Raw genomic sequence first — 25,930 nt, 5'->3', positions numbered from 1 at the left:
CAGATTTGTTTTGGTAGTTACCAATACTGTTAATTTTATGGTAGCAATTACATGAACCTTGCATCAGGTGATGGTCTATTACATTTGTTAAGCACTGTACCTCGACCAGAGAATCCTTTTTCAGGTGAATTCTGTACATTACGTGACTTAAATAAGAATAGACAATCGGACTTCTACCGGATTGCAGAAGTTGGAACAGTTTGTTGCCAGGATGGGACGGGTCCTTCAGTATCTGCGCTGCTCTAGTCCGTCATCTCCTGGTTGCATTTATACCCTAGTGGAGGTCCCTTAAGAGGACTATTAATCATGTGACTCATCACATGAGCCAAAGTGTGAAAAAGGCATGGGTCATTATCACAAGAGGTTTTTGGGTTAAACCACTGTGGGACCTTGCTTCACCTGATGCTAGATGTAAGTGGGGCGTGAGCTGGGAAGGGATCTCAAAGCTGGTTTGTAGGTGGCAGACAGTTGGTGTTGTAAGCAACCCCCTCTGTTCAAAGATGGTCATTCACAGTAGACATAAATAGCTTCTTTTACTCCTCTTTCAGATTATCTGTCTTCTGTTTCCAAAATGTGAACTTTGCCATCCTTGACAGAGTGACCTTTGACCTTTAGATCCAGTTGTATAGCCAAGTCTTGTCCCGTCAAGATGGCTCTTCTATGTCATGTGTTTATAGTATGGCTGTTTGGATTCTGTGATGTAGAGGTGTGGCTGGGTCTGAAGTGGACTGGGATGTCATGCTTGGTGAAAATTCTCATTTGGTTCTAGAACTCAATACGTTTCTCAGATGAAAGGTGAAACATCTTCAAGAAACTTAAAGAAGTCCATTAACTTAGATTCCAAGCTCCTTAGACTACCATGACCTTGATGACTGAGAACCTACCCCATTAACCTTTTGCAGGTAGTTGTAAAAATTTACCATAGTCTCCGATAGTATTACAGGTACATTATCCCATTAATAAACTGAAAAAAATAAATAAAAACATTCTGAAAGGTCTTCAATTTAGAAGTATCCTTAGAGGTTCTAAGGTTCTAAGCCTGATCAGAAATGGCCCCAGTGGAAGGGTGGCTGTTTTATGAAAGGGAAACAGAGGCAGACAACCATTCACACTGACATTCACACCTATGGACAGTTTAAGTTTAAAATAATCAGTTAATCCAACCCTGCCAACTGCATGTCCTTGGACTGTGGGAGGAACCTGGAGAGGACTAGGGCTGCCACAAACGATTATTTTGATAATCAACTAGTCACCAATTATTTTTGCGATTAGTCGACTAATCAGATCATACATCCATTGGACATAAAACATACAGCTTATTGCACCAGCAGCATCTGCTCTTATATAACTATCATTAGCTTACAGCTTTAAGTGTTTAAGGTATGTGCTAAATAAAAATAAAGACAAGATGATAGTTTGTTAAATTTTAATGAAATTTGCAGATTGTTTCGGTGAAGTTTAATAAACTTCTTACTATCTAAAATATAACGGGACACCGGAGTATATTCTCGAGCATCTCACACTTCTGATAATCAGTCGTCTGCTTATTCAGCTGTGTAAAAACTATAATTTTAATCTCAGCCAAACCGATTTACTCAGGAACAAATAAAATACTAAAAAAAAAGGCCAAAAAATAACATTTTTAAGTTATCTAAGTGACTTATGTATGTTTAACCTGAGTAGCGAAAGACAGCGGTGGGTTTGAAAACGATTTGCCGGGAGTCCAGTGTTCTCACGGGCTCGACCGAGCCTTGCCCCCAGCTAGGAAAAAGTCGGAGCGCTTTTGAAAATATGTGGTGTCTTGATAAACTGAGCAGATATTTGAGGTTTAAATAGTTACATTCTCGCCTGAAAATATGTTAAATATATTTTGTGACCCAGAGAGAATAATCAGAGTAATATTAAAACTAGCTAGCTGCCGCCATTGTTGGAAACTGAGCTGGCCTGCGCTATGAATTCTGGGACACAACTTCTTCTTCTTTGGGGTTTAACGGCAGCTGGCATCCTTGTACATGCAGTGCTGCCATCTTCTGTTTCAGTCCGTTATTACACTCTTAAATCTTATTACTGCGTCTTTTCGACTATTAAATCAGTCGTCGACGATTTTGATAGTCGACGTAATTGTGACTAGTCGACTAATCGTGGCAGCCCTAGAGAGAACCCACACAAACATGAGAAGAACACACACACACACACACACACATATATATATATATATATATATATATATATATATATATATATATATATATAGATAGATAGATAGATAGATAGATAGATAGATAGATAGATAGATAGATTTAAACCATAACAATTTTGGGAAAATCAGATGTGGTTGAGCAGAAGAAAAAAAAAATCTGATAATGTAAGATGGAATGAGTCTAAAAAATTAACATGCATTTATATAGAACTTGCTGACAAGAAAAAATATAACTGTGTTTTTATAAGTGAGAAGTGAGGGAGCAGGTGAGAAGTGACGGAGCAGGTGAGTAAGTGACGGAAGTGACGGACAAGGTAAGCGACTCATGTTGTAACTGACGTCAGACGCCGGAGATTTTGGCGGAAAATGAAAGCAAATGGTAGTTTAGATTTGAACAAATTCATTTAAGCTTCAGCATGACCAAATACACTTATCAATTGTCTTATAACTAACACTATTTGTCTAAATAATCTCCAACACCCTGGAGAACAACGAGGAGAGTTTAGAGACTCTCCAAGATTACATCGATCAGTGCTTTCAGGATCTCGTGATGAAGAAGACCCCGTGTGCAGCTTCCCCGGCCAAAGCTGAGACGCCGTCGTCGAAAAGACAACGCCCGGCAGATTCCCCCGGCTCAACATCGCCAGCCGGCAAAGATATTGCCGACATATTGGAGTCAATCGACAAGCGATTGTCCAGTTTCGACGCAAGGCTGTCCTTGGTGGAGATTCTTCACCGAGAATTTAAATGCTTGCGAGAATCCCTGGAGTACAGCCAGCAGCAGGTGGAAACGCTTGCTGCTGAAAATGCCACGCTAAGGGAGTCGGTGAAATGTCTCACAGACAATGTTACCCAGCTCAATAGAGAAAATAAAAAAATAAAAGAAACAGTTATCGATCTACAAGCTCGTAGCATGCGTGATAATCTGGTATTTTCTGGTATTCCAGAAGCCGCTGGAGAGGACGCGGAGACCACGGTAAAAAGCTTCATCAAAACCCACCTGAAGCTGCCGGAGGACACTGTGAAGAACATCGTCTTCGATCGGGTACATCGCCTCGGCCCCATTCGGGCTACGGCCGGGAGACCACGTCCTATCGTGGCCAAATTCGGCCACTTCAAACAAAAGCAACATGTGAAAAGCCGCGGCAGGGAATTAAAAGGAACGGACTTCAGCGTGAACGACCAGTTCCCCAAAGAGATCTTGGAACGACGCAGGGTCCTCTTCCCAATCCGACGCGGCTTCATCCAGAAGGGCTCCCGCGCTGTCATCGCTGTGGACCGGCTGTACGTGGACGGACAGCTCCACCGCGACCCCAACATCACTCCGTGGCTGTATTAACCTCACACCAGATAAGAATCAGCTACACCATTTCCCTATCCACTCACACTAACTTGCATTAACATCTGTTTAACTTACCAGTATCAAATCGCATCTTAAAGTGTGATTTCATAGCAGAATTAACACCGTCACTCTCCGTCAGTGATTTAATTGGAATGTTTACGTTTTGTTTCTGTTTTTTTTTTCTTCTCGTTTTTTTTTTTTTTTTTCCCCTCCTCTCTTTTCCCCCTCTTGGTTTTATGCTGCTCACCCCTGTCCTTGGTTTCTTTCTTTATTCCTTTCACTGCCTCGATCACCTGCTTCGACACTCATCCACAAACATCCTTTATTTCGACACATACGCACCATGCGCTCAACGGCAGCACATTTACATCAGTCAGACAGCGCACACAGTCATATAAGATACACACACACTTAAGCCAAGCCTACTCATATTAGTAACTATGCATACACAAAGTCAGACTCAGGGAGCATCTCGCCACACATTTTTTCTCTCTCTCCTTCTCTTTATTTATGAACAAGTGACGTATTCTCTCCACCTGTCTAAGCGACGCACACAGCATACATCCCTAGTTATACACAAACATCTATGGGTACACTGAGGTTCATTACATGGAATATAAATGGAGCTGGCTCCAGAGAAAAGAGGTTAAAAATATTTAACCAACTCAAAAAACTACAGGCAGATGTTGTCCTATTACAAGAGACCCACAGACCTCTTAGAGGTTCGAATGAACTTAAAACACCTGAGTTTCCTAATGTGTTCTCAGCTTGTTATAATTCTAGACAAAGGGGAGCAGCAATTTTAATACATAAAAATATTAATTTCACAGTACTCGATACAGTTATAGATCCAGAGGGCAGATTCTTAATCATTAAACTATCTATACGTGATAAAAAGCTATGTATTGCAAGTGTATATGGTCCAAATGTTGATGATCCCTCATTCTTTCACGGTTTTTTCAGTGCACTCTCTGAACACTTAGATGGCACACTTGTTCTTGGAGGTGACCTCAACCTTGGACTAAATGAAGACATGGATAGGCTCAATACAGCGGGAACTCAGCGTAATTGGCAGTCCACAAATATAATCAAACAATATATGAGCGACTTTGGTCTTTGCGATGCATGGCGCTCCCTTCACCCCACCAGTAAGGAATATACTTTTTTCTCACATGTCCATCACTCCTACTCTCGTCTGGATTATTTTTTGGTCAGCAGCTCACTGCTGAACGACATTTCAGACACTGAGATTCACCCTATAGCTGTCAGCGATCATGGTCCTGTATCTTTAACACTAATGCACAAGAATAATACTATGCCAAGAAAAAACTGGAGATTTAATATATCACTACTTAAAGATGAAGACTTTATTAAATATTTTAAAAAAGAGTGGACTTCATATTTGAACTATAATGACACTCCCGAAACATCAGCTTCTGTTCTATGGGAAGCAGGGAAAGCTGTGATGAGAGGTAAAATAATTTCTTTCTCATCACATAAAAAGAAAAAAGAAAACAAAAATATTCAGGAATTAGAAAAAAACATCAAATCACTAGAAGAAGCCTACGTGTCCCACCAAGATCAGGAAACATTGAACAAAATACGCAAAACAAAACTAGAATTAAATGAGATAATTGATAAAAAAACAAAATTCTTAGTACAAAGACTACGCCTACAAAATTATGAACATGGTAATAAATCCGGTCAATTTCTAGCAAACCAGCTAAAAATAAATAAAGAAAAAACAACTATATGTGCTGTTCAAGATTCATCTGGGAACACATTATATGAACCGATACAAATAAACAACATTTTCAGGGATTTCTATAAAACGTTGTATTCACCACAAATAAACCCATCTAAAAAAGAAATTGATCAGTTTTTGGACAACATAACTCTTCCAAAATTATTGGACACTCAAGCAATGGCACTGGATTCACCACTGACACCAGGTGAACTCCAGGAAGCCCTGATAAGTATGCACAATAATAAGGCTCCAGGTCCAGATGGCTTTCCTGCAGAATTCTACAAAGAATTCTGGTCGATTCTAGCACCAGTTTTCTACAGAACGTTGTTGGAAATTAAAGAAAAGGGCAGACTTCCATCAAATATGAATTCTGCAAACATTAATCTCCTGCTAAAACCAGGCAAAGACCCTGTATATCCCTCAAGCTATCGTCCAATATCCCTTATAAATGTAGACCTTAAAATAATCTGCAAAGCTCTCTCAAAGAGACTGGAGAAAATAACCCCCCTCTTAATTCATCCTGACCAAACTGGTTTCATAAAAGGTAGGCACTCATCAACAAATACACGTAGATTACTTAATTTGATAGACTACTCATACAGTAAAAACCTAGAAACTACAATATTCTCTTTAGACGCAGAAAAAGCATTTGACAGAGTTAACTGGAAATTTCTATTTGCAACTTTACACAAATTTGGTTTTGGATCCTCTTTCATAAACTGGTTAAAAATATTATATAATTCCCCAACAGCTTGTGTTAGAACAAATGACCAGACATCCTCCAGCTTCTGTCTCTTGAGGGGCACCAGGCAGGGATGCCCACTCTCCCCTTCACTATTTGCAATTTTTATTGAACCACTAGCAGCAGCAATTAGACAGAATTCAGTAATTAAGGGCATAAAATGCAAGAACGTGGAACATAAAATCAGCCTTTATGCGGATGATGTGTTACTCTTTCTCCAAAATTCACAAACCAATATCTCTGGGGTGATTGAATTGATAAACTCTTTTGCAAGAATATCAGATTACTCAATTAACTGGTCAAAATCTACAGTCCTACCGATTAATTGCTCCTTCCATAATTCCTCTTCTACACCACTGCAATCGGGAAATATAAAATATTTAGGTATTAATGTTTCTCCCAAGCTTGCAGATCTAACTAAATTAAACCATATCCCACTTTTAAAGAAGGTAGAAGATGATCTGGCTAGATGGAAATGTCTACCCATATCACTCATGGGAAGGGTTGCCGCTATAAAAATGATGGTCTTACCAAAAATAAATTATTTATTCTCAATGATCCCAACTAAACCGCCACAAGATTGGTTCAGATCTCTAGATTCATGTATGTCCAAATTCCTTTGGAAAAATAAACCCCCACGTATAAGCTTAAAAACACTACAAAAGACCAAGGATAAAGGAGGACTAGAACTGCCTAACTTTCAGCACTACTTCTTAGCCAACAGGCTTCAGTTTATCTCAGGATGGCTAAAACACACCCTCTTAGATGAACCTTGGCTAGATGTAGAACAAGCACTCTGCAATAATCTAGAGATCTCAGACCTACCATTTATCAGCTCAAACATCCAACGACATGAATGCTTTAAAAGCATCAACATCAGCTCTTCTCTGACAGCATGGTGGGAGTTTCTAAAATTGACGGCGTCTTCATTAATCCCATGCAAACGTACACCTATCTGGAACAACCCTGACATATTACAAAACAATAATATGATAAACTTTTCAGATTGGAGTGATAAAGGAATCAAATATTTAGAACATATACTAGAAGGAACAGAATTTATTTCATTTGACGGACTAGTTACACAATATGGGATCAACAAGAAAAGATTTTTAGAATATCAACAAATTAAATCCATAGTAAAAAAGAAATTTAAACCGGGTCAAGTTGAACTACAAACACCACCAAGTGTGGTTCAATTTCTTACTCTTAAACCCCCCAAATTACTATCCAAAATATACAGAATGCTTTCTAAAACAGATGAATCAATATCACTTCCTATTGCAAAATGGGAAGCGGATTTATCAGTTAACTTAGACCTAAACTTCTGGTCTCAGATTTGCTTAAAAACCTTTCATCTAATTAGAAATCCCAGTCTTCAATTAATTCAATACAAAATATTACATAGAGTACACTATACAGGTCATCGGATGTTCAAGATGGGCTTTACGTCTACCAACAACTGCTCACACTGCCAAACCAATTCACCGGACAATTATATCCACGCTCTTTGGTTCTGTCCACCAGTTCAGAAGTTTTGGCGCGAGATATGTGAAGACTTATCGAAGTGTCTGAAATGTAACATTCCAACTTCCCCCTTAGTGTGTTTGTTGGGCAGCTTAGATAATGTCACTTCAGAAAAGAATATCGCCCATATGGTTTTCACTGCCCTATGCATAGCCAAGAAAACAGTCCTCATGAACTGGAAAAATAAAAATAATCTTAATTCTAACCAATATAGAAATTATCTATTAGATTACATTAGTCTTGATACAGCCTCTGCCACCACATCAGATCAATTGCTCTGGGCTCCTTTGATCAGCTCCATCACCTAGTGGGGGTGGGGGGTCATAGTTTGGTCCCGCCTTCACTGTTGTGATTGGTGTGGGGGTAGGGACAGGCTTAGGGCGTCGGGGGGTTCCCCGGAGGCATCTTCCTTGGGGGGCTCAACCCGGGGTAGCGGTCATGTCCGGTTAGGGGCTCTGTTGGCTCTCTGGTGACTGTTTCCTCGCGGCTGCGTGCAGCGGGGCTAGGGGAGGGTCTGTGCTGACGGACGTGGGTTACTGACCTGGTAGCCTGGCTGGCCCTGGGTGGGTCCGGGATGGGCGTGAGGTTCTGGGGGCGCTCCGTCTCTGGGCTGGGACCCGGACTGGGCCTCGGGGGCTTGGGTCCTGGTTGGTGTGTTGCCGGGGTTGTGGGCGGGTGGGTGCATGGGGGCCCAGCCCTGGAGCAGGGTGCCGCCGGTGCGTCGAGCCACCTGGGGGGCTCTTCAACTGGTGGGGGAGATTGTCACATCTTGCAGGAGCTTTCCTCTCCTCAGGAGCTCCCTCTGCAGGAGGGGGAGATACAGGAGAGGTGGAGGAAGATCTCAGCCTGGGTGTTTATTGTCTTATGTAGTCTGGAAGATGAGTGGATGGTGGGGTGGGTGCAGTTTTCTCTGTGGTGGGGTTGGGTGGACTGTCCCGGGCTCTGTGGGGCCGGGCGGCGCTGCTGCACTGGGCCCGGTCTGGATGGGCCTGGGCCCCCTTTCCCTGGCGGGTCGCGGAGTATGGGGGTGCCTACTGGGGTCAGCGGGGGAGCTGGCCCCAGGGAGGGGTCACTTGCCCCTCCCTTCCTTCCCTCCCCATCTCCAGCTGCCTCCCAACCACCCACACATGCAGGGCCTTGGAGTAGGGGTATGTCACCAGGGTGCAGAGGAGGCTACCCCCCCCCTCTGTCCCCTTCTGGCTGCCTCTGCCTCAATTTTATCCCACAACTTAGACATTCACATTACTCACACTCTCATTACACATACATATAGGATCTTGGGGGTGGGCACGATACACGGAGTCCAAAGTACCATCAGGGTGTACACCCCACCCCTGGCATCGTTGCCCACCTCTCAATTTTAAATACACGTAGACATTGAGGGCTAGCAGGAGGGACCATGCGCTTACCTGCTGCTCTCTGGCAGGTAGCTCCATGCCCTCCTGGGTTTTAAATGCACCTTAGAACACACATGCATCAACACTACAATGAGCGGGTGGAGGGAGGTTTGGAGTCTTCTCTCACCCCCGTTCTCTGCGACCTGCTGGAGCAGGGGGGCTAGGAGGAGGAGTTGGCCGTCCGACTGCGGTCTGGAGTGTGGAGCCTTCCTGCTGCTGCGGAGTCGGGGCGGTCTGCCTCCCCCCACCGCAGGGAAAAGGGAAACACCACCTGGGTCTGGGTGCAGTTCCCCCCTCCAGGGGCGAGGGCACCTAGACCCGGTTTGTAGAGTACGCTTGGGGAGTGTGATCGTGTGTACAACGTCTCTTTATGTCTGTCTCCACGTTGGTTGAGTGTGGAGTAAGTGCATATGAGAGCATGAGGGTGGGAATGGATGTTTGTATCTGTGTGTGCCTGTATGTCTGTGTCTATATGTCAGGTTGGGTGTCAGGCGCCACCTCTCTGGGGATATCTCAGGCCCTCCAAGGTTTGGAGGCCTATCTCCCCCTACCACCACTTCCCCTGCCAGTGGCGGACCCCCTCAGACATCGGTGCGTTGGTGGTTCTTTGTGTCCGGGGATGGGCGTCCAGGTACACACCGGCTCACTCCTTGGCGGCCGCTTATCGGGGCCTGGAGCCTGGGGCTCGCTCGGGCCACTTCGGAGGTGGGGTGCCCCCGGCCTCTCGGCCTGGGGCTCGGTCACTCAGGCGCAGCTGGCTGCCGGCGGAGCTCACGGGCGCGTCACTGCAACTCCCCCTGGCTTCTGCTCCGCGGCTGCTGAGTGAGCCCTCATCTGGGACTCTCCTCAGCTCTTTCCGGGACAGTGGCGCAGCTGCCCCTCTGTTGGTCTTCCTTGGTCTCTTGTGTTCTGGGGGCCTCTGGATGTCTGGAGTTTTGATCTCCTCCACACCTGCTTCACGCCCTGGAGGACGGGGCTGTGGCCCCCCCACACCCTCTAGCAGATTATTACATGAAGGAACCTTTTAAAAAAACAAAAAACAAGCGCGTCCATGCTCACAGCTGTACACACGGGTGATCACACCCACAAACTACACCCTTTTTGGCTCCTACCTCAAAGCACACTGTGTTCTGTTGATCTTATGTGCTGCACAATAATGTTTAACATTTAGTATTTACTGTCATATTCCCATATATCATTGTGATGTTGTTTATTCTATTACTCTTGTTCTCTTCTGCTTGCTTTCTTTTTTCTTTCTCAGCAGGTGATCCAGGTGATTGATATATGCATTTTTTTTTCTCTGCCCGTTCTGTTGGTTTTTGTCTTTTGCCCTTCTCCCCCGTCCCTCTTCTCAGCTGTTTCTCTTTCCCTCTTTCTTTCTCCCCTTCTTTCCCCCAGTCAAGTCTGTCCCGTATTCAGTAAGTGAAAATAAAATAAACAATAAAAGGTGAATCAAATGGACCATTACGGCAAGGCTGGGATGGTCAGTTTGGTAAAGTAAATCCGTTGGGCATCTTTCTTTGCCTTTAGACAACAATTCTGATGGCAAAAGAGCCAAACGGGACAGGCCAAAAAAAAAAAAAAAAAGAACTTGCTGACAACATTAGTACAGCACTCTATATTAGTCATGTTTTCTCACAGTATCTAGTTTATTAGTTAGCATGCATTTATATATTGTGTATTTATAATGAATAAGTCAGTACAAACTTTAGTAGTAATTATGTCTTAATAGAGCACCTGCATTATGTGCCACAACATACCTCAATGTTGCAAATCATGAATGCTAATGACTCATAAAACAACAAAATAATGAACAAATTGATTAATTAAAATTAAGAAACATATTCATTTATATTTATATATAAATAAACCCAAAGCAATCGTGACTAAAATAAAGTTTAAAAAGAGGACAAAAAACCATCTTGAATCTACAAGAAAAAGTATTGTAGATTCAAGATGGTTTCTTGTAAAAACACAATAAAAATAGAATATTGTATGAATTGATATGTTTTTTTTTTATGTAAAATGTTTCTCATTAAGAGTCTGTTTCTGTGTTAGGCCTCTTTGTGTTCCCATTTTATTTTTGTAGTCTTTTGTCTATTATGCTTTGTATTCAGCTTTACTTCCCTTGTCTTATCCCTGATTAAGTTTAGCTGTGCTAGCCTTGTGTTTCCATTTTACAATGATTGCTCTCAGTGTCTGGGATAATGTTTGTTCATTGTTGTGCTGCACTGCTGTCTTTAGTGTTTATTCTGCCAATTTGTTCCCAGATCCTTCCTTGTGTTTTCCCCATTATTTCTAGTGCTCTATACTGGACTGCCATTTATATAGAGCTTACTGACAACAGCCTATGTTACTCATGTTTTCGGCCTGTAACTAGTTTAATAGTTAGTACAAGTTTAATTATATTGTATTTTTTTGTATTTACATAGTTAAGATAGTTAATTTATTTAGTACAAACTTAAGCAGGAGTTACATCATAATAGAAAAGCTGCAATATTTGTCACATCATACCTTGACGGCCAATATTCTTTCCTTTTAAGATTCCTGAAATAACAAAAACAAATTGATAACATGAAATTAAGAAACATGTTCATTTATTACTTGCCAAAATAAAGTAATAAACAAGGTCCATTTTTCTTGTCAATTCATACACGTTTTTCATTCAATTCAGTGCAATTCAGATTTATGTATTGACGTTGAATACATTTAAACAACACGAATTACATACACCAATATTTAAAATCCTTATGTTGCATATTGATTTAATAAACACACCCTGAAACTAACCCATGCTTTAAATAAATAAAAACACGTATTATATTGAATCTCAAAACTCAGTGTCAGGTTTGTAGTGATGGGAAGTTCAGCTTTTCAGAGAGCTGGCTCTTGTGACACGGCTCCCAAACGGGTCTTAATTTATTATTATCTATAGCCTCATATTTTAGCCCTACTTGGCAAAGATGGATGCTTTGTGTGTTTATAAACCCTTTTGCATTCATTGTTTTTATGAGAAGCCTTATAATTGCCTAATTTTGTTGTTCTGTTGCAAAAGCAGGTATTCTTACTTTTGTTTAATATTTTCATGAAAATTTTCATTTTAATTTAACACAAAAACAAAACACTGCAAAAAGGTTTTTTCACATAACAGAAACAGAACCAAACTCAGTAGCCGAACAGTATTTCATCAGTGTAGGTTGACATTGCAGTGTCTCCTCTTAGTTAGTTAGTCATCTGCTTCTTCTTTAAAGTGCAGCCAGTTGCTGCTTTATTTATGTGTGTCAATCATATTTATGTGTTTTCACACTCTTCTCCTCGACGCTGTCTACCATCTCACTCACTGACTGAGGGGTAGGGACGTGCGGAACGATCCAGAAAATTCGATACTTTTACGTTTGAATTTTTACGTTTTACACTCTGTAATATAATATCTTAAAAATGAAAGTTTAAGCAAAAAAGTCAGTAATTTCCAGTTAAAATGTTAATGAAAAGCTCTACGGCTGTGAATCCTTCATCAGAAGAATAGACGTTAGGAAACCCAGTAAACTACGCATTAACAACCTTAAGCAGCAATTACATAATATTAAAGCAGCTGCAGTATGTGTCACATCATACCTTGTACGGCACGAGTACGTGTGTTTGAGATTCCTGAAACAACAAAAACACAAATTGATAACATGAAATTAAGAAACATGTTTATTTCGATTTATATATAATACTTAACTAGCCGAATGGCCCAAAATAATACACAAGGTCCCTTTTTCTTGTTCCCACACAGCAAGGAGGTCTGGCCCGGATCTGGTATCAAGCCGGCACTGCTGACCGACCTCTGGCATGATAGGACGTATGTCATCCAGACATGGGCCAGGCCTGGCAGAGATGGCACTGTCTATGTGATGGCATGGCATCGATTGTGGTTTGGGTTCTGTGGCCCAGGCTCATAGAAAACAGGTCTTCCCTGGATCCAGCATCAAGCTGGCACTTCTGACTGACCGGTGTCATGGTAGGGTGTTTGTCAACCAATGTGGGCGACCTCTGGCAATGATGGCACTATTTATGTTCCTATTTTCCTATTTTAGTTAGAAGACCCAAATGCCATGTTGCAGCCAAATGCCATGTTGTAGCCAATGTTTCAAGTGCAGGTTTGACAGGTTTGTGAGGAAGCACTCAGTTTAGAGAAAGTGTGTGATTGGCTGAATGTGGCCTGTTGTATGGAGCATTTTGAGTAATCTGGGAAACTAGAAAAGTGCTATATAAGAGTCAGTCCATTCACTTATGAACAGAGTTTTGTCATGTTACTTTTGCACTGTTTTGCATGTTCCAGGACATTATTACATGGCTTGATTAAGGTACACATTAGGCCGACATCTGGGGCCAGACCTGAAACTGTTCTGTGCAGTGTGTCTACAACTGGCCCATGGCTGCACACAACTTACACATGGCCCACATACCGCAAAGAATGACGGCCCTTTGGTGGCCCAGACCAGGTTTACCAGAGGTTGTCCACACATGGGCCAGCACAGGACCACCAGTGTGTCTGCAACTGGCCTTGTGCTGGCCTATGTCTGGGCCACATCTGGCAAACCAGATCTGGGCCACCAAAGGGCCGTCATCCTTTGCGGTATGTGGGCCATGTGTAAGCACATTTTGTGGGCCAGATCCGGGCTATACCAATTTTGCTATGTGGGTTGATTCAAACATGGTTTTTTTTAGTAAAAATGTGTTAATTCAATTCATTGCAATGCAATTTAATGTATATATTGTTAAATTTCAACAACAGTTGCTTCACAGCACTGTATATTGTTAGATTATTCACACAGGTTTTGTCTTACTTTTATTATCCTTTTTTTTTTAATCATTAGAACAACTGAATTAGAAGGTAGTTCAGTTTCTTGAACATTGAACTTATAGAGACTAGAGTTTGAGAAATCTGTTAAAAGCTAGTTTTAAAAATGACTGAATTAACTGAACTTCTCAGAGAAGTCATAATTTTCAAGAACTAAACTTATTTTTCTGTTCAGGAATGTGAGTTTGGTAGTTACAATTCTGTTAATTTAGAGCAGCCGTTACATAAACCTTGCATTGGGTGATGGTCTAATAAATTTGTTTAGCACTGTACCTGATAAACTGTATCCTCCATAGCCTCCAATGGATTGTTTGCCCATCACATCTGTGATTAGAAACAAACAGTAACATTTAGGAATCTGTTATTTTCTTTAAAAAATGTTTTAGGGTACGGTACAGTTGCCAATCTATGTCTGTGTAGGTTCGCAGTCATCCAGATCATGATAATCTAAGGAGACTGGAAGGAAAAGTTACTGGACTTCTTTAAGTTTCTTGAAGACATTTCATCTGAGTAACGTCTTCAGTTCTAAAATCAAATGGTGGATAGTCCCAGATAGTTAAACCCTATCGAGGTCGCTTAAGAGGACTATGTATCATGTGACTCATCACACAAGTGTGAAAAAGGCATGGGTCATTATCACTAGAGGTTTGGGGTGAAACCATTGTGGCATCTAACCTCACCTGACGCAAGATGTGAGTGATGGTTGAGTTGCCTGGAAACGGGTCTCCATGCTGGATTGTCGTGAATAACCCCTCCTGTTCAAAGATAGTTGTTGACAGTGAACATAAATGGCTGCTTTCATTCCTCTTTCAGATTATCTATTGTCTTCTCCTTCCAAAATGTGAACATTGGTATCCTCGACAGAGTGACCTTTGACCTATAGATCCAGATGTACAGCCAAGTCTTTTCCTGTCAAGGTGGTTCTTCTGTGTTGTGCATTTTTTAGAGTGGGTGTTGAGATTCTCCAATGTTGAGGTCAGTGTTTGTGTTCTACCCATTATTCCTAGTGCTCTAGACTGGATAACCATTTATATAGAGCTTACTTACAGCAGTCTATAGCTGTGTCCCAAAACATCGGCTGCATCCTTCGGAGGCCGCATTTGAAGGCCGATTACGTCACAGCCAGGCAACGAAGGCTGTCCCAATTCGTCGACTCCTTCAAATGCGGCCGACAAATGCGTCCTTCATTTCCCCGAATTTGAAGGATGGGTCGGGTGTGTCCTTTGTGGCCCACCATATCCCAGAATTCATAGCACGGCCCAGCCAAATTTCAGCTGCCAACAATGGCGGCCGCTACTGAGTTTTAAAATTAGTCTTATTAATCTTTCTGGGTCACAAAATAAACTTTTAACATATTTTCAGGCGAGAAAGTAGCTGTGTAAACATCAAATATCTGCTCGGTTTATCAAGACATCACATATTTGCAAAAGTGTGCCGACGTTTTCAGAGACGTCTGTTACCCACCCGCTCGATAGCAAGCCGGGGGGGTTCAATGGTCACTCCAGCCGGCGAGAGCAGCGGACTCCCGACTTCATCGTTTTCAGACCCCCGCTCTTTCGCTACTCAGGTTAAACATGATATATAAGTCACTCTGATAACTTAAAAATGTAATTTTTTACCCTTTTTCTGTGTTTTATTTGTTCCGGAGTAAATCGGTTTGGCTGAGATCAAAGTTATTAGATTAAATAAAACTTTCTTAATAATTAACTTTATTAATTCCTCCGGAATTTTCACAGAGCTGAATAAACGTCAAACAGAAAACTGATTAAACAGAAGTGTGAGACAGGCGAGAATTTACGCCAGTGTCCTGTTATATTTTAGATAGCAAGGAGCAGACGGACGAGTTTATTAAACTCCACCGAAACAGCGGTAATGCAAATCTGAAGGCTAGACCGTCCCATTTCACAGCCTCGCACTTCCGGCCTTCTCGGTCTTCGAAGGACCCGGCCCACGTAGACCGCGAAGGCCGGGTCCCCCGAAGGATGCAGCTGACATTTTGGGACACAGCTTGTAAGTGTCACAGAAATGGCTTATGTATAAAGAAGTTTAATAGATGGTTCCAGCAGTTAAAATGTTCTTGCTTGTACGTTTCTGTGGTCAATATTGTAGTTTTGTTACACCGCTATTATCGCGAGGTTTGGGCGTGATAGTATAGGCTGTGAGCCCACGTTTAATAATCACGCTAAGGAGTCCAGCGAGCTATCTGCAAAGGCCGGGTTAGTCTACCAGCTGTACAAGGCATTTGTCATTTGCCATAACTGTATTGTAATATTGTGAAAATTTGTAATGTATGGTGTTCTAATTATTTTATGTTTTAATTTAGAATGCACAAGACTGTAAAGGTATTCTTTTAGGACCTCCAAAGTGGCAGGTGGCCACGGGGTAATTTTTGTTGTTAAAGCACAAGTGTTACTTTTGATAGACTGAAGCGCTTAAAGCCTTTGTGTTTTATGTTTGTAGTTTTCACGGCGTTCAATAAATGCAGCGAAGCGCCCGTCTTGAAGAAGCTGTGCCTGTGTTGTCATTTCGGAGTTACACAGCTTATGTTAGTCATGTGTTGTGGGGCGTGGTCTGCGGTGCTGGACGCACCTGCACAGCATCCATAATCACACCTGCTGTGTTAAAACACAGTGAATTGGGGTTTGGGGCTGAGTTGTAAGCTGCGTTGAATGTGGTGTGATGTGCAATATAGATGGCTCTGAACGACAATCTCTGGACCCGCTGTATCACACTGTTAGGGTGCCTGGGTCGTCGACCCAGTGTTTTGTGTTTTTGGTTCTTTGATTTTGTTTATTTCATTATATTATGGGTTATAGGTTTATTCTTAGTTCAGGTTTTCTGTGTGGGTTTTGTTAGAGTTTTAGTGTTCTGGTTTTCTGTCTGTTATCCATAGTTGCTGTCTCCCCGGGTCAAGTCTGCATCTCTGTGTTATGTTTCCTGTTTTACTTTGAAAGTACTTGTCTCATGTTAATGTCTCTGGTTTTGCTGCCTTTGTCTCGTTAGGCCTGATTTGCCCCAGCTGTGTTTCCCTCCTGTTTCCCATTCCCTGATTGCTACCTCTGTGTATTTAAGCCCTGTGTTTCTCTTTGTCTGTGTCGTGATCTACCCTCATCTTGCTGTGTGTTCTGTTTGCGTAAACCTATTTTGTATTCTCAGTTTTGTTATCCTTTTAAGTTCAGCATTAAAGCTGTGTTTTGTAGTTTACGTTTGTCTCCGGAGTCTGCACTTTGGGTCCTTTCCTGCCTGCACACAGCCATTTCATAACACACACCATATCATGTTTTCTAATAGTACCTAGTTTATTAGTTAGTATAGGTTTACTTATATAATGTATTTATAGTTATTAAGTTAGTACAACCTCAAGCAGTAATTACATCATATTAAAGCAGCTGCAGTATGTGTGGCCCGGATGCACTGTCTACATTGGCTGTCTCTCACCCTTTTTCAACCCTCTTTCAGTAAATATTCTCAGTTGTGGTTATTATGTGTGAGTTTTGATGTTTGAAGTTTAGAACTTTTAGTTTCTTTTCTTAATTTTTGTAATCATAGTGATGCCTCTGTTCCCGGTCTGCACTGGTTAGTATCTATCAATAGTGGTCCAAGGAAGGAACAGTGGTGAACCAGCGATGGGGCCATGGGCGGCCTAGGATCACTGAGAAATGTGGGGAACAAAGACTGGCATGTGTGGTTCGATTTAACAGATGAGCTACTGTGGCTCAAAGTTCATCCTAGCTCTGATAGAAAGGTATTACAATACTCAGTGGATGGCAGTTTGATGCGCATTGGGTTTTTCCTTAACTTGACAATGACGTTAGTCTACTCACCCAGGCGACTACTAGTTAATCAGTTAATCCAACCCTGCCAACTGCATGTCCTTGGACTGTGGGAGGAACCTGGAGAGGACTAGGGCTGCCACAAACGATTATTTTGATAATCGACTAGTCACCAATTATTTTTTTGATTAGTCGACTAATCAGATCATACATCCATTGGACATAAAACGTACAGCTTATTGCACCAGCATGCATCTGCTCTTATATAACTATCATTAGCTTACAGCTTTAAGCGTTTAAGGTATGTGCTAAATAAACATAAAGACAAGATGATAGTCAGGGCATGGCAGTTTGATGCATATGTTTTTTTTCCCCTTAACTTGACAATGACATTAGTCTGAGGGCTAAAAGTAGAGATTATGAGGCATTTCATTTATTTCAGTCTTTTTGTGTTTGTGATACTCACCAGATGAACGGCGACTACTAGGAGCCAAATATTGTCTTGAAAAGGAGTGATCTACACGGGGCTGCCATCTCTGTGGTGTTTCACCTTCCTTTGGTTTATGAAGCACATCTGTGTTCTCTCCTGGAGGCTTTGTGACCACCATAGATGTGAGAGGAGTCACAAAACTGTACTTCAGTGACAGCTCCAAAGCCTCCTTCTTTACTTTCTCTTTCTCCGGTCTCGATAACTGAAGCCTGTGCCACAAAATATTAAATAAATATGAACATTAAGAAAGAATTAAATGTGCACTTGATAACTTCTGCATGTCCTTGGCCCATCTTGAGTGTTTTTAAAGTACTGCTGTATAGGTGGAATTTTTAGAAAATGGAAAGATTAGATTAGATTTTGTGATTCTATCCATCCATCCATCCATTCGCTTCCGCTTATCCTTTTCAGGGTCGCGGGGGGCGCTGGAGCCTATCCCAGCTGTCATAGGGCGAGAGGCAGGGTACACCCTGGACAGGTCGCCAGTCTGTCGCAGGGCTAACACATAGGGACAGACAACCATTCGCACTCACATTCACTTGCACATTCACACCTAGTGGCAATTTGGATTATCCAATTAACCTATCCCCACAAGTTGCATGTCTTTGGGAGGAAGCCGGAGTACCCGGAGAGAACCCACGCAAACACGGGGAGAACATGCAAACTCCACACAGAAAGACCCCGGCCTGATGGTGGAATTGAACTCAGGACCTTCTTGCTGTGCGGCAACAGTGCTAACCATTTTGTGATTCTAATCATAAAAATTGATAAAACAATAATTTGTGTGTAATATTATCACACAAATGGTGACAACAGTGAGTTCATGTGCCACACTTCTTTTTAAAGCTGGTCCTCATTTCCAGATCAACGGAAACATTTACTGATACATTCAATAGAATGTAAAATATAGGTTTTTAGGTCATCGGCTGCCTGCTAATATGAAACAAATTTTCAAGACAGGTTAGCCTCAAACAGAGCTATGCAATTTGAAATGTGTTTTGTTTCTGTAATGAATCATTTCAGTCATGACTTGTTTACTGAACTGTGTTTATGGTAGTTTTCATGATAGAATCTTTTACCATTAGCTACTTTCAGCCACTCCCTTATTCACAAGCTGGTCCACATTTTATGATCGGGCAGCTTTTTATCATCATCATCACCATCATCTTTATTTATAAAGTACTTTAAAAACAACCACAGGTGACAAAAAGTGCTGACATTAGAACTAAATAATACAATTAGATGAGGTATAAATAAAACCCAAATAAAAGAAGGAAAAAAGTAAAATAATTAATTAGTTAGTTAATAAATGGTTTAATTCAAAGAGAAACTAAGTCTCACTACAGTCAAAAGCCAGCTTTTTATGCAGCTTTTTATGCCAAATACCCCAAGGGATTTGTGACTCCTCTCAGAATCAAACCTGGGGTCTTTGCTCCTTAGAAACGTGTATAAAGCTGGTCAAAATAAGGAAATTACTGTAAATATGTTACCTCAGGGAAATTATTAAATAACTTTGGCCTTTTCTAAAAGCCCAACTTTATTGTACATTTGACCATTAAATAAACTGTTAGGAACAGTCAAATGAGGAAAGATGGCATATATCATACTCACTCTTTGTCTAGTAGCTGCTTAACTGTGAGGTACGCCCAAACCCTCTGGATACGGTCATCAGACACTGTTCCAGTGGATTCCACGGTTTTATTTGATTTAGAGAATATTATTCTTCTATTACTCTGTAACAATTCAAATGCAATGTAATGTCAGTATAGATACAGGGAAAACAGTTTAAGAAAATGACAACTGATGAGTCCTGCAAATCTATTTTTACCGAAATGGCCACAACTTGAGGGGTGAAGGTTTCAATATTGTTATCTGTGATCTCACCGGCCACCACAATCTCAGAACCATTATAATACTGGCTGAAGTTAGTCTGGGTTAGATTGGTCCCACCAACATAGATCATTGTCACGTCTGTTAATAGAGGTGTGGCCACCTCTTCATAGAAACCCTGTTGATATACAATGTGGACATTATACAAACTATTCTTGTTTTTTCTTTCAATCCTCTGCGATTTTTAAATCACATCATAAGAGTATTTACTGTATAAGGAAAATTACCTTCAGCTGTAAATCAGCATCAGAGTCTTCATATATCCGCCGTGCCACACCATTATTTTGCAGCGACATTTTCTCAAGGAACTTAAAATCAACATCAAAACCAAAACCAAGACAGTACAGTGGGAATTTGCCTGCAATAGCTTGTCTTACATTTGACTGAATATTCTCCAGGTTTGTCACCCCTGAAAAGATGCAAGATATACCCAGATAGAGTCAGAAATAACAGTCTCAATAATGCTAAAAAAAAACTTGATAAAAAAGCTTAAAACATATAACTAAATTAAATACAGTGTTTAATCGAATCCCCTATTTCTTGAAGTATTCTTGCACATTTATGTAAATGTGTGCTTTATTATAACCTGAGGTTGGGTCTCCATCTGTAAGAAGTATCAGAATAGATGCTGAACCTTCTCTGCTATGATCATTCAGCATACGTGCTCCTTGCAACACTGCTTCATTTATATTTGTGGCTGAAATTCAACAACAAACAAACAAAGTTTCAGGCCAGACATTTTTCTGTCAAGTGTTCATATTCCATAATATATATGTTTACTGCAACTCCTCACATCCTCTAGCTTGTATATTGCTTGCAAAGTTTTTGGCGCTTTCCAGGTTTTTGCTGTTGGCCTGAACGAGTTCTCGCTTCCAGTGCAAAATGTTGCCATCAAAAGTGATCAGACCAAAGTGATCATCTTCTGCCAGATCATTCAAAATGTGGATTAATGCAGTCCTAGTCTGGGCAAAAACATGTTACATTTTTAAAGTGATTTAAACATATTGCATGTTTTAGAATTATAGAGTGAAAAACCACCACAAAAGTGTTGATAAAAAGTTCTTTCCCTTTTCCTGATTTCATATTTTTTCCATATTTGTCACAGTTGCATGTTAAAGATCATTAATTTAATTTTAACATTAGACATAGATGACCCAAGTAAATGCAAAATGTAGTTTTTAAATGATCATGATTTAAATTTTAAAAAATTACCTGTACCTGTTTCCATGTGTAAAAGTAATTGCTAACAAATATCAACAAACAACACATCAAGCCCTAAACTAATGAATCTTGAGAACACCTGAGAGACAAAGTTACTGAGATATATCAGTCTGTAAAAGATTATCTGTTTGTGCGTTGAAGCTCAAGCATACTAAAATTATGCCGCACGACAGTGGTCCAAAACACACAAGGAAGTCCACCTCTGAATTACTGAAAACAGAAATATATGAGTAAAACAAATAAACAATTCATGTCAGGACTTAAATCCCTTTAGATGCTTTGGCATGGCCTTAAACTGACCGTTGTAAACCCTCAAGTGTGGCTGAAAGAATTCTGCAAAGAAGAATGGTCCACAGCAATGTTAAAGACTCAGTGCAAGTTATCTCAAAGACTTGATCGTCTTTATCAAATCGAATTTAATTACTGGAGTCCAAGATAACAAAACAAACTGGAAAAACGTGAACTAAGCAGGCAGGCCGAACACATGGCAAGAAAGGAGGGAGAATGTGACGCTGAACAGAGGGAAACACAGACACTAAATACAAGAGAGAAAAAGGACAAAGAGGAAACACCTGAGAAACACAGCTGGCAACTAATGAAGCAGACAAGATGGGAGAGAAGCAAAACAGAACATGACACACAACAACAGGAGACTATCAAAGTAAAACAGGAAGTACAGGGAAAACACACACACACAGGCAGATATCCAAAACCAGAAACACTAAGTAAACTCAGGAGCATAAGCATACTAAACTAAACTAAGAAATAAACGATTCAGAGAAGATTGAAAAACCTCAACCTCAAAACAGTAAAAACAAACCACTGGGTCAACGACACAGGTAACCTAACAGGCGATACTTTTGGAAAATGTTTTTTCCAAAATAAATAAATTCATCATCATTTAAAAACAGCATTTTGTATTTACTTGGGTTGTCAGTATCTAATACTAAAATCACATAAATCTAAAGCACGTTGGTGTGATAAAGATGCAAAAATCAGGGAGGAGGGCAAATATAGGCCCTTCAAAGAATTTACCTGGAGTATTTTTCTGCCACTCATTGAGCCACTCTGATCAATAACAAAGACGACATTTTTTGGCACTCGAGGAAGATCAGATGGAGCAAAGTGATGAACAAAGTATCTGTCAGATTTCTAAGGAGCAGTGAGAAGAAGGTTCGTTGGTCAAAAGATAATTTAAGGAGCAGAAAAATATAATATTAATTCAGCATTTCTTTTTCTCTTTGTGTGTACATTGATAATTGACCAGGTTTTACCTTGATGTGTCCTAGTCCATTGTCCCTGTTGACATCATAAATAATAACTAGATCTCCATTCATACCCTGATCACTACAGCTGTCACACATCTTCTGTTGGTCAACTGTTGGATAGAAATACACCCACGCCTGGAAACAGAATGAATTTAATTCTTTAGACTCATGAGAGACAGAGAGGTCAGTGATTTTAATTTCTGTTTACTTGATAAAAAAAAAAAACTGTGTCCTTTCCTTCCAAACCTTTGATTGCATTCATCTGAAAGGTGAGAATGTACAAGCTCAATTTCAAAATATTCTGCACAATGTGTAAGATCTTAATATAAACAAAACTTTCAGACAACTTACACTCCATATTAAAGAATAAAGGTCAGCAGCTTAAAATTCAGTTTTCTAACAAGTCTAATTATACTAAAAAATATTTAGGTCTGACTGGTCATAAAAAGAGAAGCGGGGAATTTCAGCAGTAAAGATGGTCTCACCACTTTCTCAAAGACTGTCTAGGAAACTAGACAGTTATAATATGATATATTAAAAGATTCAGAATATAGAGACATATGTTTTTACTCAAGGACCAAATGTTTGAATCAATATTTTATCATTGTCCATTCAGTTGGCACCACATCTAAAATAGACGAGACTTTGTAGTAGCAATCCCTGCATGAGCTCAGGAACACTTGAGAAAACCATTGTCAGCTAATATGGTTTGTTGTTGTATACACAAATAAAAAAAAAATCAACAAGATTGTGAAACACTTATTTCTTATTTAATTTCTTATTTGAATTTCTTATTTCGTATTGAATGTGGACTGACGTGATAAGAAATGCAACTGCCATGTACACATGACATGGTTAACTTGTGTATTTGTACATTTCTGTGTAGCTTCCACCATTTAATCCTTGCCTCTTCCTTCCCTCGCTTCCTCTTCCTGATTTTCAAAGGCATCCTACAACCTATCATCCTATCCTGATAGTATCTATTTTATTGTCTGTTGTGACAGGACTTAGGTTCACTTAATGCTTTACAAAACTGAGATTTCCAATATACGGTACCTCTTTATCTGTGTGTGTTTTAGTGATGGCATTAGCGAGGGCTTTGGTGCTCAGGCCTCCTTTCACATCGATGAAACTGAAGCCAGCTTCCTCTTGAATGTGCACATCCACCTGGTATTAAGTACAGTAAATATAAGATCTAGTCATGGCTTACCTCAGCATTGTTCTCCTAAACAATCACCGAACAGATAGCAATAAGACAGTCACCTTGAAGTCACTGACAGGCTGCATGGGTCGAGCATGAATTTGCAGCTTGTACTTGCCACGTGTTCGTTTCATTAATTCCTCATATGTGAGTTCAAAAGTGACCTTTTTGTGAGCAGCCACAGTTACAGAGGTCTTAAATTCCTCCAGAGTCCTTCCTACAGAACTATAGCAGAAACAATAATCATTTCCTTAAATAGAATGTCACAGCAGGTTATTGCTAAAATGAGAACATTAAAAAAACAGAACAAAAAACCCCCAAAGTGGGAAGAGGGGACATCTTCCCACACCCTTGTTTCAAACACCCTGCCTGTGATGGGGGTATCCAGGAGATTTGTGGTGTGCTTTGGCTTTGTCCCAGTTGGTCCTGTTGGACTTTCACCCTTTGGCCCATGGATCCCCCCCAAAAAACTTGTTTTGCGTGACTGAGAATTGTTTTTTTTATGTCAAGTTATGACTGAACTCAAATACCTGACAAGTCCAGCACTTTCACCACGGGACACAGCTTCAGAGTACTGTTGCTGAGCTTGCTCCTTAGCTTTCACAACACCATCATAAACTTGGCCATCGATAAACCTGGAGGACCAAGAGAAGCCCTGGTGTAAATACACACTATTGAGTATCCTGTAATATGTTTTTCAGTATAGAATTCTTTATTTGCAAATGTCTCTGGATGGTTACACATTATTTTAACTTCACACACATTCGAAATTTACTGATGAAGGCATTCTTGGGAATCCGAACATGGAATTCAATTTCCTTTGACTCGTTCATACGATTGGCCACACGGCTTGTGATGACAGTGGTGGCATAACGACTGGTCACTGTGGAGTTTATGTGAAAGCTGTAGATGTCCCAGTCATCCTGAGCAAACACAGGAGGCACATTTTTTAAAAAGTGGCTTAGGTGATCTTATTGGTTGACCAAAGGTCAGATGTAAAAACAAATGAAAAACAATGTGTTGGTGGATGACATCAGTGAAATCTAATTGGTTTAACTGCAGTAACACCCCATTCTTTTTATTTTTCCTCTAGTTTTAACTATTACATTCTTTCCCTAAAGAGTTGATTTCCCAGACCGACTGGGAAACAGAAGTTTCCAAAGTCAGAATAATATTACAATATTTAAGTTAAAAAAAGAATAGACAATAAATATTTACTTAATGGGACTTGGCATTTTTAACCTTAATTTAGAACTTACCAGTACCGTTATCAATAGCAAGCTTTAACTATTAAAGTTTGCTCAAATTTCCTTTTGACTTCGACCCAGAGCAAGAATAAAGTAAATATGCAAACAGAGATTGATCAAAATTCCTTCAATTCACAAGACATTATGCGATCTTACTGTATATTAGTTAGCTAAAGACTTTAACCTTTTATTTTTGCCTCCTCAACATCCGTAATGCAAACACGCACACACACACACATTTTTTTAGATTTTGGATTCTTGAAGTGGTTCTGTGGCCCTTTTTAAGTATTATTATCTTACCTTGTTTGGCAGTGTGGAGGCCAAAGACAGCAGCAGTCCAAAGAGAGTGATTTGCACCACGCTTCTCTCCATTATGCCTCCTACCAGAGTGCAATCAAGGCAGCTGAAACTGCCTTTTAAACTCAAACAAGGACAGCACTGCTGTGTAAATATTTTTAATATTTAAAGAGCAAACTCTACTTTCTGTCCTCTTCTGCCAGCAATAACAAACACCCCCACACACAAACCACTCCTCCAACAAAGTGATTTTCCTGCAGTTTTGTGAGCTTTAATGTTGACAGATCGGTGCACTTTACCAGGACTTTGTTACCACAACAATCTTTTCATTTGTGGTAAGCCACAGTGTTCTGATAAAGATACATGAAGACAATTTGACTTTGTAATTATTGGTGAAACTGAAAGAATGCATTAAATTACATTTTCGATAAGACAAATCAGTGTTGTGCAACATAAAAATCAGTCAGTGGTCTCTGAAGGGCAGATTCAGCAGACGTAAGCAAGCAGGTCATTGTGAGAGGAGAGACAAGGGTATAGTCAACAGTGCTGTCACTCCAAAAGAGACACCAAAATAGTTAATATATCTTTGTGTTTAGGAGTAATAATAGAAATCGACGATTTTTCATGTAAAACAAAGGGGGGACTAGGGAAAAAAAGTTTGGGAACCACTGCGTTAGATTACTAATTACTGAAAAAAGTAATGGCTTTCCCATCACTGGATATGGGGTTGTGACGTTCGGTG

The 25,930-nt window shown here is 40.5% G+C and overlaps 1 protein-coding gene across 2 annotated transcripts in view; it reads right to left on the bottom strand.

The window, feature by feature from the left end:
* Window positions 1-25,314, bottom strand: part of LOC146670012 (inter-alpha-trypsin inhibitor heavy chain H3-like) — a 29,799-nt gene extending 4,485 nt beyond the window's left edge. For both annotated transcript variants that reach the window (XM_085406683.1, XM_085406684.1), the window contains exons 1-17: window positions 25,192-25,314; window positions 24,407-24,567; window positions 24,175-24,279; window positions 23,707-23,869; window positions 23,500-23,610; window positions 22,450-22,578; window positions 22,211-22,327; window positions 20,748-20,916; window positions 20,541-20,651; window positions 20,182-20,363; window positions 19,893-20,072; window positions 19,676-19,797; window positions 18,041-18,273; window positions 14,482-14,556; window positions 14,075-14,125; window positions 12,571-12,603; window positions 11,470-11,502 (exon numbers count right to left, since the gene is read on the bottom strand). In XM_085406683.1, the coding sequence (XP_085262809.1) occupies window positions 11,470-11,502; window positions 12,571-12,603; window positions 14,075-14,125; window positions 14,482-14,556; window positions 18,041-18,273; window positions 19,676-19,797; window positions 19,893-20,072; window positions 20,182-20,363; window positions 20,541-20,651; window positions 20,748-20,916; window positions 22,211-22,327; window positions 22,450-22,578; window positions 23,500-23,610; window positions 23,707-23,869; window positions 24,175-24,279; window positions 24,407-24,567; window positions 25,192-25,263 (2,047 nt within the window). In that variant the 5' untranslated portion in view covers window positions 25,264-25,314. The remainder of the gene's footprint in view (window positions 1-11,469; window positions 11,503-12,570; window positions 12,604-14,074; window positions 14,126-14,481; window positions 14,557-18,040; window positions 18,274-19,675; window positions 19,798-19,892; window positions 20,073-20,181; window positions 20,364-20,540; window positions 20,652-20,747; window positions 20,917-22,210; window positions 22,328-22,449; window positions 22,579-23,499; window positions 23,611-23,706; window positions 23,870-24,174; window positions 24,280-24,406; window positions 24,568-25,191) is intronic.
* Window positions 25,315-25,930: the final 616 nt, after the last annotated feature.

This window comes from Rhamphochromis longiceps, linkage group LG5, assembly GCF_057381845.1.
Source record: "Rhamphochromis longiceps isolate RC_006_pf linkage group LG5, R_longiceps_female_GT1.1, whole genome shotgun sequence".
In the NCBI taxonomy this organism is placed as follows: Eukaryota; Metazoa; Chordata; class Actinopteri; order Cichliformes; family Cichlidae; genus Rhamphochromis; species Rhamphochromis longiceps.
The sequence above is the reverse complement of the archived record's forward strand: the minus strand, read 5'-3'. Positions and strand labels throughout refer to the sequence as shown.